The sequence below is a fragment of the Triticum dicoccoides genome, chromosome 5A (genome assembly GCF_002162155.2).
Source record: "Triticum dicoccoides isolate Atlit2015 ecotype Zavitan chromosome 5A, WEW_v2.0, whole genome shotgun sequence".
NCBI lineage: Eukaryota > Viridiplantae > Streptophyta > Magnoliopsida > Poales > Poaceae > Triticum > Triticum dicoccoides.
Window position 1 is genome coordinate 712,262,397 of NC_041388.1, and position 13,405 is coordinate 712,275,801.

The 13,405-nt window shown below is 44.3% G+C and overlaps 1 protein-coding gene across 1 annotated transcript in view; it reads right to left on the reverse strand.

The window, feature by feature from the left end:
• LOC119300585 (cytochrome P450 87A3-like) overlaps positions 1–9,726 on the reverse strand; it is an 11,270-nt gene extending 1,544 nt beyond the window's left edge. Inside the window, exons 1-4 of the mRNA XM_037577501.1 lie at positions 9,506–9,726; positions 8,827–9,151; positions 8,455–8,601; positions 8,072–8,249 (exon numbers count right to left, since the gene is read on the reverse strand). Of these exons, the coding sequence (XP_037433398.1) occupies positions 8,072–8,249; positions 8,455–8,601; positions 8,827–9,151; positions 9,506–9,726 (871 nt within the window). The remainder of the gene's footprint in view (positions 1–8,071; positions 8,250–8,454; positions 8,602–8,826; positions 9,152–9,505) is intronic.
• Positions 9,727–13,405: the final 3,679 nt, after the last annotated feature.

Below are 13,405 nucleotides of genomic sequence, written 5' to 3' on the forward strand. Positions count from 1 at the left end.
GGGCGTCACTAGTAGAAAAGGGGGCAAAGGTTCAGGCCGGTCAGCCCATTAGTCCCGGTTCAGTCCAGAACCGGGACCCATGGAGGCATTGGTCCCGGTCCGTGAGCCCAGGGGGCCGGCCGGGCCACGTGGGCCATTGGTCCCGGTTCGTCTGGACCTTTTGGTCCCGGTTGGTGGGACGAACCGGGACCAATGGGCCTCGCTCCTGGCCCACCACCACTGGTCCCGGTTGGTGGCTTAAACCGGGACCAAAGGCTGACCTTTAGACCCAGTTCATGCCACCAACCGGGACCAATGAGGTGCCACCAAGCGGGACCTCGTGGTGAGCCTCTTGTTCTTATCTTCTTTCTGAAAGGAAAAATATTCTTACTTGTATGTTTAGATAGATACTTGTATTATTTTCTTACTTTTATTATTGCATCTTATATAGTGTGATTGTTTTGGTATCCGCCCCCGTCGGCCCTCGTCCTGTCTATGATTCGGATGTGGTATATATTATCTTTATAACTATTGGTTCATTTATTATTTATGAAAATTATGCTGACCAACGTGACATAGATTTTATTTATCTAGGAGGTATGTGAACCGGAAATTCCAACCGACCCTATTGTCGAGAGGTTAAATTTAGTTGAAGAAGAAAACAATTTCTTGAAGGAAAAAATAAAAAAATTGAGGAGGAGAAGATGATATTGGAGTTGCATGTTGCGGATGTCGTCGATGATCACAAGATCAAGATGGATGCAATGCGCTTGAAGATTAGAAAGATTAGAAAATATGCCATTCATACTGAGGCTTGGTATCATTATGCCGTTGGATCAATTGTTACCTTGGTTGCGATTATGATCGCATTTGTTTTCGCATTGAAATGTTTTACATAGTTTCAATGTATGGTTTAATTAATTAGATGCTCTGGAGAGCTATATGTTGTTAGATGAGAACTATGTATGTACTTTGGTTTTAATGTGATGATGAACTTCCATTAATTTGGTCACTTAATTATCTATTCATAATGTTCTGTAATGGTTTTTGACACACTTAATTATATATAATGCACGCAAATGAACCGGCAATGGATGTACGGTGACAGACACACCTCCGAGTACATTAAGGGCGTGCATGAGTTTCTCGAAGCGGCTGAGGCAAACAAGCAAAATGATTTTATGTGTTGTCCATGCACTAAATGTGGGAATATGATGTCTTACTCTAACAGGAAAATCCTTCACACCCACCTGCTTTACAAGGGTTTCATGCCACACTATAATGTTTGGACGAGGCACGGAAAAATAGGGGTTATGATGGAAGACGGCGAAGAGGAAGAGGACGATGACAACTATGTGCCCCCTGATTACGGTGATGCTGCAACGGGGGGAGCTGGTGAAGATGAAGTGGAACCAGACGATGTGCTCGATGCTGCTGCAACGGGTGAAGCTGCTGAAGATCAAGAGGAACCAGTGTAGGATCGAAAGTATGTCTAGAGGGGGGGGTGATTAGACTACTTGACCAAATAAAAACTTAACCTTTTCCCAATTTTAGTTCTTGGCAGATTTTAGCTAATTTAGGACAAGTCAAGCAATCATCACATGATTCAAGCAAGCATGCAAAGAGTATATTGGCAGCGGAAAGTAAAGCATGCAACTTGCAAGAATGTAAAGGGAAGGGTTTGGAGAATTCAAACGCTATTGGAGACACAGATGTTTTTCCCGTGGTTCGGATAGGTGGTGCTATCCTACATCCACGTTGATGGAGATTTCAACCCACGAAGGGTAACGGTTGCGCGAGTCCACACAGGGCTCCACCCAAGGGTAACGGTTGCGCGAGTCCACACAGGGATCCACCCACGAAGGGTCCACGAAGAAGCAACCACCCACAAAGGGTCCACGAAGAAGCAACCTTGTCTATCCCACCATGGCCATCGCCCACATAGGACTTGCCTCACTAGCGGTAGATCTTCACGAAGTAGGCAATCTCCTTGCCCTTACAAACTCCTTGGTTCAACTCCACAATCTTGTCGGAGGATCCCAAGTGACACCTAGCCAATCTAGGAGACACCACTCTTCAAGAAGTAACAAATGGTGTGTAGGTAATGAACTCCTTGCTCTTGTGCTTCAAATGATAGTCTCCCCAACACTCAACTCTCTCTCATAGGATTTGGATTTGGTTGAAAGAGGATTTGAGTGGAAAGCAACTTGGGAAGGCTAGAGATCAAAATTCATATGGTAGGAATGGAATGTCTTGGTCTCAACACATGAGTAGGTGGTTCTCTCTCAGAACATATGAGTTGGAATGGTGTGTGTGTTCTGATGGCTCTCTCATAGAATGAGAAGACGGTGGAGGGGTATATATAGCCTCCACACAAAATCCAACCGTTACACAGTTTTCCAATCTCGGTGGGACCGAATCAATAAGCTCGATCGGACCGAAAAAGTAAACCTAGTGACCGTTAGTGATTTTCAGTGGGACTGACATGCAACTCGGTAGGACCGATATGGTTAGGGTTTGGGCATAACGTAATCTCGGTGAGACCGATTACACAAACTCGGTGAGACTGAATTTGGTAATTAGCTAACCAGAGAGTTGGTCAGGCAAACTCGGTGGGACCGATTTGCTCTTTCGGTGAGACCGAGTGGAACTCGGTGAGACCGAAAAGTTACAAAGGGGAAACACTGAGTTTACATTGCAATCTCGGTGGGACCGATTCGCTCTTTCGTGGGACCGAAAAGTTACGAAAGGGAAACAGAGAGTTTGCAACCCCATCTCGGTGAGACTGAGATCCCTATCGGTAGGACCAAATTGCTAGGGTTTGGCAGTGGCTAATGACAAGTGAAACTCGGTGGCGCCGGATAGGAAGAATCGGTAGGACCGAGTTTGGCTTAGGGTTTAGGTCATGTGTGGAAGTGGGAAAGTAGTTGAGGGTTTTGGAGCATATCACTAAGCACATGAAGCGAGAGGCTCATTAAGCAACACCTCATCCCTCCTTGATAGTATTGGCTTTTCCTAAAGACTCAATGTGATCTTGGATCACTAAAATATAAAATGAAGAGTCTTGAGCTTTTGAGCTTGAGCCAATATTTTGTCCTTAACATTTTGAGGGTTCCACTTTCACATCCATGCCATGCCAATCATTGAGCTTTCCTGAAATAATCATCTTGGAATAGTATTAGCTCAATGAGCTATATGTTGTTATGAATTACCAAAACCACCTAGGGATAGTTGCACTTTCAATCTCCCCCTTTTTGGTAATTGATGACAACATATAGATCAAAGCTTCGACAAATGATAATAAGCAAGAAATATATCGTCGCTTTGAGAAGTATGTGATAAGTAAGAGCTCCCCCTAAATTTGTGCATATTTAAAATTTGCTTTGGACTGCAAATGCACAAAGAGCTAGAGTCATGGTTACTCTTCCATGTCACATACATCTTGGTGGAGCGCTCAAAATGATAAGAATGAAATACATGTACTCATCACCAAGAAAATTGAATGATCATACAAGATAGATAGGATAAAAGTATTAAGCAAGCATTAAGTGTAGCTTATGATCAAACACATGATCATCAATGTCTCACAAATAATGACATAGTATCTCAGGCACTCAAAAGCAAACAAGTTCAAAAAACCACCAAATAAAGCAAGAGAGAAAAGCAACACTCTCTCTCTCGAAGCCTATGATCTATACATCTTCTCCCCCTTTGGCAACAAGTTACCAAAAAGTTCCTAGAAAATGCATAGCACTAGATCGACGCTCAGGCTTGATCTTCAGGTGGTGGTGGAGTCCGGATCACTCCAAGGACGAAGGCTTCGGTAGATGCGGAAGTAGTCGCTGGAGTTGGAGCTGAAGTAGATGCTGGAGCTGGTGGAACTGAGGCTGTGGCTGGTGCTGAGGTGGTGGCTCTTGTGTCAGCAACTGGCACGGCAAATGACCTCGGGCCTCGTGGCACTCTGGCAAAGGCATGAGTGGTAGTCCTGCCTCTCCTCTCCTGCATGTCCTCCTGGAGCTGCTCCACTGCAGACTGAACTTCCGTTACCTTGACATCCAAGTCATAGAACTTCTGTTCCATGATTCTCTCTAGGCTCTGCTGATTCTGAGGTGAGGGTGGCCAGACTTTGCTCAATCCTCAGCGTGGATGCAATCAAGTAACCAAGCTGCTCTTGTTTAGTCTTCAAGAAATACCCAGATGCCTCCTCTTGAGTAGGCATCTTGGCAGCTTTCTCCTTTCTCGCCTTCTCCTTCTTCGCGTATGCTTGGGCAGATGATGGCTCGTTCTCAGTCATGACAACTTGATTGTCCTCGAAATCTGGACGGATGGGCAGGTGTTCCTTGTCCAATAGATATATGCCCGTGCCCATCTTTGAGTTGATGAGCTCCTGAATTTGAGGGGCATATCCGCAACTCCTCTTCTGATCTGCTGCAGTCCTCTTGATTGTTTCCACTATGAGGCTCATCACCTTGAACTTCTGAGGCACATCAAACGCATGTAGAAAGTTGATAGCATGGCCTTTGATCATCTTGTGATCTCCAGACTTGGCCAGTAAGGTGTGCCTTAGTATCCAATTGATCGTAGGCAGTCCTGACAGAAGGTAATGCACAAACCCAAATTTGAAGGTGTCAAGAGCTTCATTGGGAATTTCCTTGTACATATTGGACATGGAGTTATGGTCCATCTTCTTCTTGGCATAGATATCCAAGTCATCATCTTGTTCCTCTGGGGCATTAATGATCTGTGCCCACTCAGCCACTGTGGATTGGTACCTTGTACCCTTAGACATCCATGTGATCCTCCCATCTGGATAAAAGTGTGCCGTGGAGTAGAATTGCATGATCAGTTCCTCGTTCCACTTTGTGAGCTTCTGCCCAACAAAGTCAGCTACTCCACAAGCATTAAAGCTGTCATATACTCCTGGGTAGTGTTCCTCCTTCTCCTTGATGTAGGTCCAGTCAACCCATCTCATGTCACAGACAATTGGCTTCTTATCTAGCAAAACAGTCTCATAGAAATCCTGCTGCTCCTTGGTGTGAAACCTATAGCCCACTGCTGTCCTTCTCCTTGAAGCATATGGGTCTGCTTCTCTCCACTTCCTCAGCCCTGAATCTCTCCTGAGCTTCATATCCTCAGCCACAGGATGAGCATCGTTGTGGTCTGGGATCTTGGGCTTTAGCTTTCTCAGGACATTCTCTTCCTCTTCTTCAGCAACAGTCTCAGGCACTGGGGCCTTGTTCTTCTCAGCTGCAGGAATGCTCCTTGTATTTCTCTTAGGATTTGGCTTTGGAGCTGACTTGGCCTTGGAAGAAGCTCCCCCTGATTTTATGGCATCTCCCATTAGCTCGGGTGCCTTGGGCGCTGGTGCAGCTACCTCTTCTTCCTCTTCTTCTTCCATGATGGAAGCTTTGCCAAGCACTCTAGCCACAGTCTTCTTCACCCTTTCCTTTCTTTTCTTGCCCTCAGCTGCAACTAGCTCTTGGGGAGTGGGCTTCTCAGTTGAGGCTCTTGCCTTTGACATGGGCTGCCTGCCTGCTGGCCTTTTGATTTTCAGACCTGGCTTAGTGCCTTGAGCTAGCTCAACTCTCTTGGAAGTGGCCTCTTCCTCTGCCACATAGTCCTCATCTTCGGAATCTGAAGTCCTCTTCTTCCTTTGTCTCGTGCAGCCTTTGGCAAATTGCTAGGAGTGCTCCTGCTGCCTTCATCAGATGAACTGGAGGGACTAGTGCCCTCACTCATCACCACTTGCTGCTCTGACATATTTTGGCTATCATTTTGACCAGACATGCTGCAAACTTACTGCTGACCCTGTGAATAGATTATAGATGAGATAGAAAAGATGAGCATCACAAAATGCAGAGATTTTTTGCAAAAGAATGATCCAAAAACTTAGTTTTAGTTTCCCACTGAAATCATCTCGGATCTACCGATTTTCAAACTCGGTGATACCAAAGCAGTTTTGGAACCTAAACTAGTGAACTCGGTAGGACCGAGTCACAGTTTGGTGGCACCGAGACTGCTAGGGTTTCACTGAGTTCAAAAATCGGTCACACCGATAAGTAATTCTCGGTCAGACCGAGTCTCACTTGTGCAATGGCATAAGCCAAATCGGTGGGACCGAGTTTTTCAACTCGGTGGGTCCGAGATGGTTTCGGCGGAAACCTAAACCTAGAATTTTCGAATCAAACCTAATCTACGGGCGTTTTGACTGGATAGAAGTTTATCAAACATGGCAAGAATCAATATGATCACAATGTGCTAGGAATCAGATTGAGGAATAGCACAAAGATCAAGTCCATACCCTAGTTCGGCGGGGACTTGCTACGGCGGCAACGGCGGGGTAGAATTCCCGTTGACGGCGACGGAGACCAGCGACTGGAGGCTGCTGGCGGCGAGAAGACGATCCGGAGACCACGAGGGCAGAGCAGGCTATCGCGCGGGCGAAGGGGTTCGGAGAAATTTCCAAAATTTTGCCCGTGACTATATATAGCCCGACCCTGTCGGTGTGACCGAGTGGAACAACTCGGTGGCACCGAGATTCATAACTGCGTGCAGTTACTGAAACTCGGTGTGACCGAAAGGTTCAAATCGGTTGCACCGAGATCGAAAACCTAGATCAACTTAATGATCTCGGTAGGACCGAAGGTGGAGTATCGGTCAGACCGAGAATCATAAAGAGGTTTTGGAAGTTTAAGTCTATGACGAATCGGGGACTCCGAGCGCTCCTCACACAGAGTGGTTCGAATCTGACTTGATCAAATTTTGTGATGCAGCATGAATAGAGTTTGAGACAAGAAAAGCATAGATAGCTAGAGGGGGTTCTTAGGCATTCTTGTCCATCCACTTGGCAAAAGACGATAAAACCAAACAATCAAAACAACAAGTGGATGTCCTCGAATGAGTAAAATATGCAATCCAGCATGCTCACACAATAAGATGGCAAATGAAATATGTGGCAAGGCATGCACAACCAATTCTAGCATCTATCAAGCAACTTGCGATGACTAGGTCATCTATATATGAGTATATTGACTTAGGAGTCAAGTGAGAACACTTGATCATAGGTCATACTCATCGTTTAAGCTCAAGTGGGGTTACCACTTTTACATAAAGCATTGTTTTGTTCACATCTTTAGAGTTGCTTTAGCTCAAGTCTTAGAGTAAAGCTCCCCCTAGATGTGATATCCCCCTTAAGAGGGATGAACTAACCTTGGGTTTTGTCGATGATGACTTCATGTAGATGTTGAAGATGTGGATGCTCAATGTTGATGTAGATCACTTGGAGCTATCCATTTGAGTGAATTGCACTTTCAATACCTACATGGGTTAGTCCCACAAGGAACAAACAAGGATATCCATAGACATAGAGTGATGCACACAAAAGATGATGTCCATGAAAACTTTTTAGGTTACCTTGTCCCTTGTTTTACCAACAAGAGGGTTTGTGACTCCTTGAACCAGTGCAAGATGTGGAAGTTGATTGCACTTGTTCTTGCCAAAATGATAAGAGTGAAGTATGTTGGCGGAGTCACCCTCAAGAACTCTCTAGTTCTTCTTCTTTTGGATCCACATCATCTTGATGGGAATCCTTGGAGTTGTAGTCGTACTTGATGAAGTGGAACTTGAAGTAGTCTTGGGAATCCACTTGACTAAGGTCTTTGGAGCTTCTTCAAATGCATCATTTTCCTCTTGAAGCTTGTCCTTGCCTTTTTGCTCGTAGTCTTGTGGTGGAAGATCATCTTGAGCTTGTGTCCCCTTGAAAGAAGCATACTTCTCTTGTTGAGGGACAAACTTTGTCTTGGGGTATTGATCTTCTTCCCACTCAACTCCATTGGCATTGAACTTCGTTCAAAACCAACACCTTGATTCTTCCGGTGCATTCCTTGCTTGCGCACAATTTCCTCGAATTGCTTACTCCCGGCAAGGCTTTTGTACACTCCTTTCTCTATAATTCCCTTCAATAAGCTATTTTCTTGCTCAAGTGTAACTTGGCTAAGAGAATCATTAGTGGAATCAAGAGAACTACTAGAAGCAACAATATTGGATTTAGCATGATCATTGTTACTGCTAGAGGAAGAATCTTTCTTGTTACTAGACTTGACTTGAGGCATGGCGGCAACGAAATCTACAGCAAATTTCTCGTTCATCATTCCCGTCCCACTTTGTAGCTCGTCGAGCACCTCATCGAGGAAGTCACCGTGTCGCTTCTGAGGTGTACTGAGCCTTTCTTTTAGTAGGTCCGTGAGTACCTTTTGCACGTTTTTCCTTCCCTGCATGCAGAAGCATGCATGCATCAAGACCACGGTTGTACCTTTTGCAAGTATGTTTTCAGCTTAGATTTCTCGATGTCTTTCTTTAAAACTACTCCTTCCTATCCAAAATAAGTGTCGCAGTTTTAAATTGGAAATTGCGGCACTTATTATGAATCAGAGATAGTAAGTAATTATATATAGTACTGAACACATGTGTACATACCTGTATACATCCGTAGAATGTTGTCCCAAGAAAATACAGCGGGAAGGAAACCATTCCCTGGAAGAAGGCATCAAAGTTCTTCCTAAGTTTCCTTGACTTTTCGGGGCCAAAACCAATAAGCTTCTTGGCCGTGTGGTCAAATATCATCTGCATCGCAGGAAGCCGATAATGCCACTCAGTCACGTTAGTACCCAACAACTAGCTAGGCAATGCAAGTCAGTTGATGGCTACAATTATAATAGGTGGCGCGATCATCAAAGTAAACTATTACATCACATGCATGTTCTTACTTACTGATGGCTGCATGCATCATTCTGATGCAGAGGCCGGGGTAATACTTCTTTTCAAAAAAAAAAGACCTTACTTACTTACCGTGGCCATGGCGTCCTTGACCTCGATGACAGGCTCCGCGGCCCATGCAGCAAGGTTCTGCGTCACGCTGCGCCCTATCTCAGCGAGGAGCACGTCCCGGAGGCTGTCGGGGCCGAAGAGCCTGGCCGCGAAGCTGCGGACGTACTTGTGGACGGAGCCGTCGCAGTTGGCCATGCTGTCCTTTCCGAAGATGCTGTTGGCCGTGTCCGGGTACCAGCTCCGGAACAGCTTGCCTTCCTGCTGGAAGATGAAGCGGTTCACGTCCGCGTCCATGGACACCACCACCGGGTGTCCAACCAGGTTCGTCTTGAACAACGTGCCGTACCTGCATTGCGCGGCCCGATTTGGATCGTCAATCCACTCCTGCAGCTTCATCCATCTATGAAGCTAGCCTAGCTACAACTAGCTAGCTAGCGGTATATATGTATGTGCAATGTACGAATTGAATAGCATAACTTCAATTAATTAGTGAAAAATACACTAGAAATAGCGTAATTTAGTCCCCATTTGGTTAACTCCAACCACGACTAATTAGGAGCCTGTTCGGACTCTCTCCCCGCTCCAACTCCGCTCTGGAGCGGAGCAGCATCCAGTTCAAATTTTCGGAGTCGCTGAAGGGCCACTCCGCACGCTCCACTCCGCGCTGAAGGAGCGGAGGATTGCAGGGCCTAGTTACTACCTTTTCAACCTTTGCTTGTAGAAGCCTGAGATGTCGAGAGAAGGGCTTGGCCTCATGAACTGTAAGGACTCGCCAACGAGAGGGAAGCCCATGGATCCAGGAGGAAGCCTCCCAATGTTGCACGGAGGATTGTTCCACTTGTACGCCCAGTGCACCAGCCACCCTGCAACAATAAGTGCAAGGCCGCAGAGGGATGCATATGACTGCAAGTAGCCCTCCATCCTGTCTTGAAGATAGATGAGATAGTTCTCTGAGGTAAATACACTGACGGTCATCGTATTTGAGGCAAAAGCACACTATGATCACTGGACTTTAGAATACGCTCGTTATGGTCATTGTATACGTGTTGAGGTGATTATACGGTCACTGATGAGCCGTATTGCTCTGTATTCTGCCGAGTTGACTGGTCAACCTATCCAGTCAAATAGTATACGTGGTCACGCCACTCTCTATTATGCGGGTCCCATCTCTTAGTGGGTGAATAAAATAAATGCAGAAAACTAAATATGCGTGTGCACCCAGGACTCAAACCTGCTGCTCACGCGTGCTAGGCACATGAGACCATGCATTTGCGTGTTAAGTTGTAGACCTCTTTCATTATACTCCTATTATATGGAAACACGCATGCAGAGTTTGAAAAAAAAAAACACGCACGCACAGGCCGGACCGCCGGAGTGTTCAGCTCGGGGCCGCTCGGCGACAGAGCACCGCCCCAACATCGGATCTGGGCGCGGCCACCTCCCACTGCGCCGTCCCCAGCCACCTCGCACTGCGCCGCACCCAGATCCGCGCTCGTTGGGCGCCGCCGGCCCGCTCTCTTCTCCGGCTGATGACTAGCTTTCAGGAAAAGGGATTGTGTCCTATCACTTGAATTAGACGCCTAAAACTTAAAGGGCAACGACCCAGCCTGCCCGGCCATACGGCTTATATATAGGACAAATGTTTCCTACAAGCAGTGGTAGTTACCATCACTTGTGTTTTGTATGTTGTATGTAGTATCTGTTGAAATCAAGAGTATGTACGTGTAGTATGTAGTATATAACAATGATTAGGTAGTATATATACTAATTTTTAGGTAGTATATACCATGTTTTGAGTATGTTTTTTTTTACGTACAAATATGTACGTATTTCACAAATATAACAAAAACTATGGACTCATATGCAATTTTTTATGTAACTTGTTTTAAAATATTTTATATATATTATACGAATATATTTAAAATAATAAAGTAGTATATATAGTACCACGTGATAGTATATGAGATATAGGTGGTAGTTACCCCATATGTCTCATATACTACCATGTGGTAATATATATACTACCATGTGGTAATATATATACTACTTTATCATTTTAAATATATTCATATACTATATCTAAGATATTTCAAAGCAAGTTACATAAAAAAATTATATATGAACCCATAATTTTTGTTATATTTGTGAAATACGTACATATTTGTACGTAAAAAAGAGCATACTTAAAACATGGTATATACTACCTAAAAATTAGTATATATACTACCTAATCATTGTTATATACTACATATTACACGTACATACTTTCAATTTTGATAGATACTACATACAACATACAAAACGCAAGTGGTGGTAACTACCACTACTTGTAGGAAACATTTGTCCTATATCTAGATGTGAAATAGCTATCTCAAGTCTATAGCCATTGGATTTTGTCTTATCTTTAGGATTCGTGCAAGTTGTTTTTTCTGTTCTGGTCATGCGCTTCGCTCGTGTCGCGCGTCGTTCGTAGGTGCGCGCGGCCCATCATTTTAGCGGGTTTGTGTTGTTTTTTGCCTGTTGCGGGCCGCGTTGCTTGTTGGGCTGGCGGGCTGTTTGACTGAGATTTGTTTTGCCTGTTGCGGGCTGGCGGTTCTTGTTGGGCTGGCGGGGCTGTTCTGAGCAGTTTTGATGTTTGAAGTAGCTAAGTCTCAGCTGGCCGGCTGTTTAGTAACTTGTGCGTTCAGATAATTCTGTGGAACCCCCTAAAAAAAGATAATTCTGTGGAACGATAGGATTTCCATTTTTTTCAGCACAAGTTGATCTTTTTTGTTTTTAAGTGATTTTGATAGTTTTAGTGGGGGTTGGCACATATTTTTCCCCATATGAAGTGTCTTGTCTCTGTAGGTAGGAAATGGGGCATAAACATGCGGTTTTTAAGTTTCAGTAGAAGATGAAGTGTCTTGTGTCTTGCTAAGCTAATTTTTCACACAGAGCTAGTTTTCATTTTGTATGAAACAAGGTTTTCATTTTGTTCTTTCTTTTTTCAGTTTATATCCATGTTTCATGACAGTTTCTTTATTGTCAGCCAGCGGCGATTGTGGGGATCAAAAAGGGAAGTGGAGGAGAGTGCCGGTTAAGTATCCGAACTACATGTGATTAATTTATATGCATTTTTTTCATCTTTGTTAGGTTATATGTGTGTTTAATCTAATCTAATGTGGGGGATTAAGTGGGATGTTTGGTAGTTTGATTTTTTGTAGTGTTGTTTATATCTAGTAGTATTCTACATATATAAGTTGGAGCACCAGCTCATGATTATCTTGTTTTTTGTAGTGCTCTGTACATCTACTAGTTTTTTTGTGTGGATGTTAAAGATGGTACGCTCAATGAAATAATCTTATCGGTCGCCCCAAGAGTAGTGATAAATTGGACGATAAATCGCTGAATCGGAAGATTTTTTGAACAGTATTAAATACTAGTTGTGTAATACACTCCTAGCTTTTCTTGCTTATTTTTTTTTACCCTGTTTTGCTTGTTACTAATCTCTAGTTCCTAGTTTCTACTTACTGGTTTTCGACAGCTTTGCTATGAGTACTTTTGATATATTTTTCATAGTTACTGGTTCCAATAGTTTTCATTAGTTTAAGCATCAGTATGAGCACCATCAGTTACAGTCTTGCCCTATGTTGATTTTTTTTGGTATTATTTAGGATGGTGTGCCCAGTTTGCTTTGCTCACTGCAAGGCGGACAGTGGTGAGAGCTTTGGCATGTTTTTTCGTGATGCCAACGAAACCTTTGCAGTAAAAAATTGCTTGCCATCTTTTACTTTGTACGTGTTTTTTTTTGTGTGCTCTAGTTGATATGCATTTTTTTCAGATACTCCCATGCTCTACCATGCAGCGGTTCCCACAAAAGTTTGCCAATGGGTTCTTGAACTTGAAAGCTCATGGCCGCCGATACGTTGTGGGTGTTCTCATTGCGCATGGCAACACATGCATCGGCGGCGATGACTAAAGGAAGTTCATCAAGGACTTCAACCTTGGCCATGGGGAGCTTGTTGTTTTTCCCATGATTGGACATATCGCCAAAGCGTTTGTGTGCTGTTTCGGTGGAGGTTTTTCTGTCGGAGATCAAGCTGAAGCGACAGAGGGTGTTGTATTCAATCATGATGAGGAAGGAGGAGAGCAAGGGCATGGTGGACATGTGGATGAGGGGTTTAACAATGTCCAAAATATGGAAGAAGCCGCTCTAGACATCATCTACAGCAGAGATGCCATTTTAGTGGAGCCCGCATGCCACTTGCAAGTAGACCATCACCTCGCAACTAGGGTTGTTTACTCGATGCCACTTGCAACTCGACCATCGACTTGCAACTCAGCTTTTTTGTAGTTTGTAATTGCCCTAGTTGCAAGTCCACCATCAACTCGCAACTGTGGGTGCCTGCATGCCACTTGCAACTCAACCATCGACTTGCAACTCGTTTTTTTGTAGTTTGTAATTGCCCTAGTTGCAAGTCCACCATCGACTTGCAACCGATCTATTTTTTGTATGTAGTTTTATAATTGCCTCCATCAACTCGCAACTGTGGGGGCCCGCATGCCACTTGCAAGTAGAACATCGACTCACAACTGGTCTGTTTTTTTGTTTGTAGTTTTG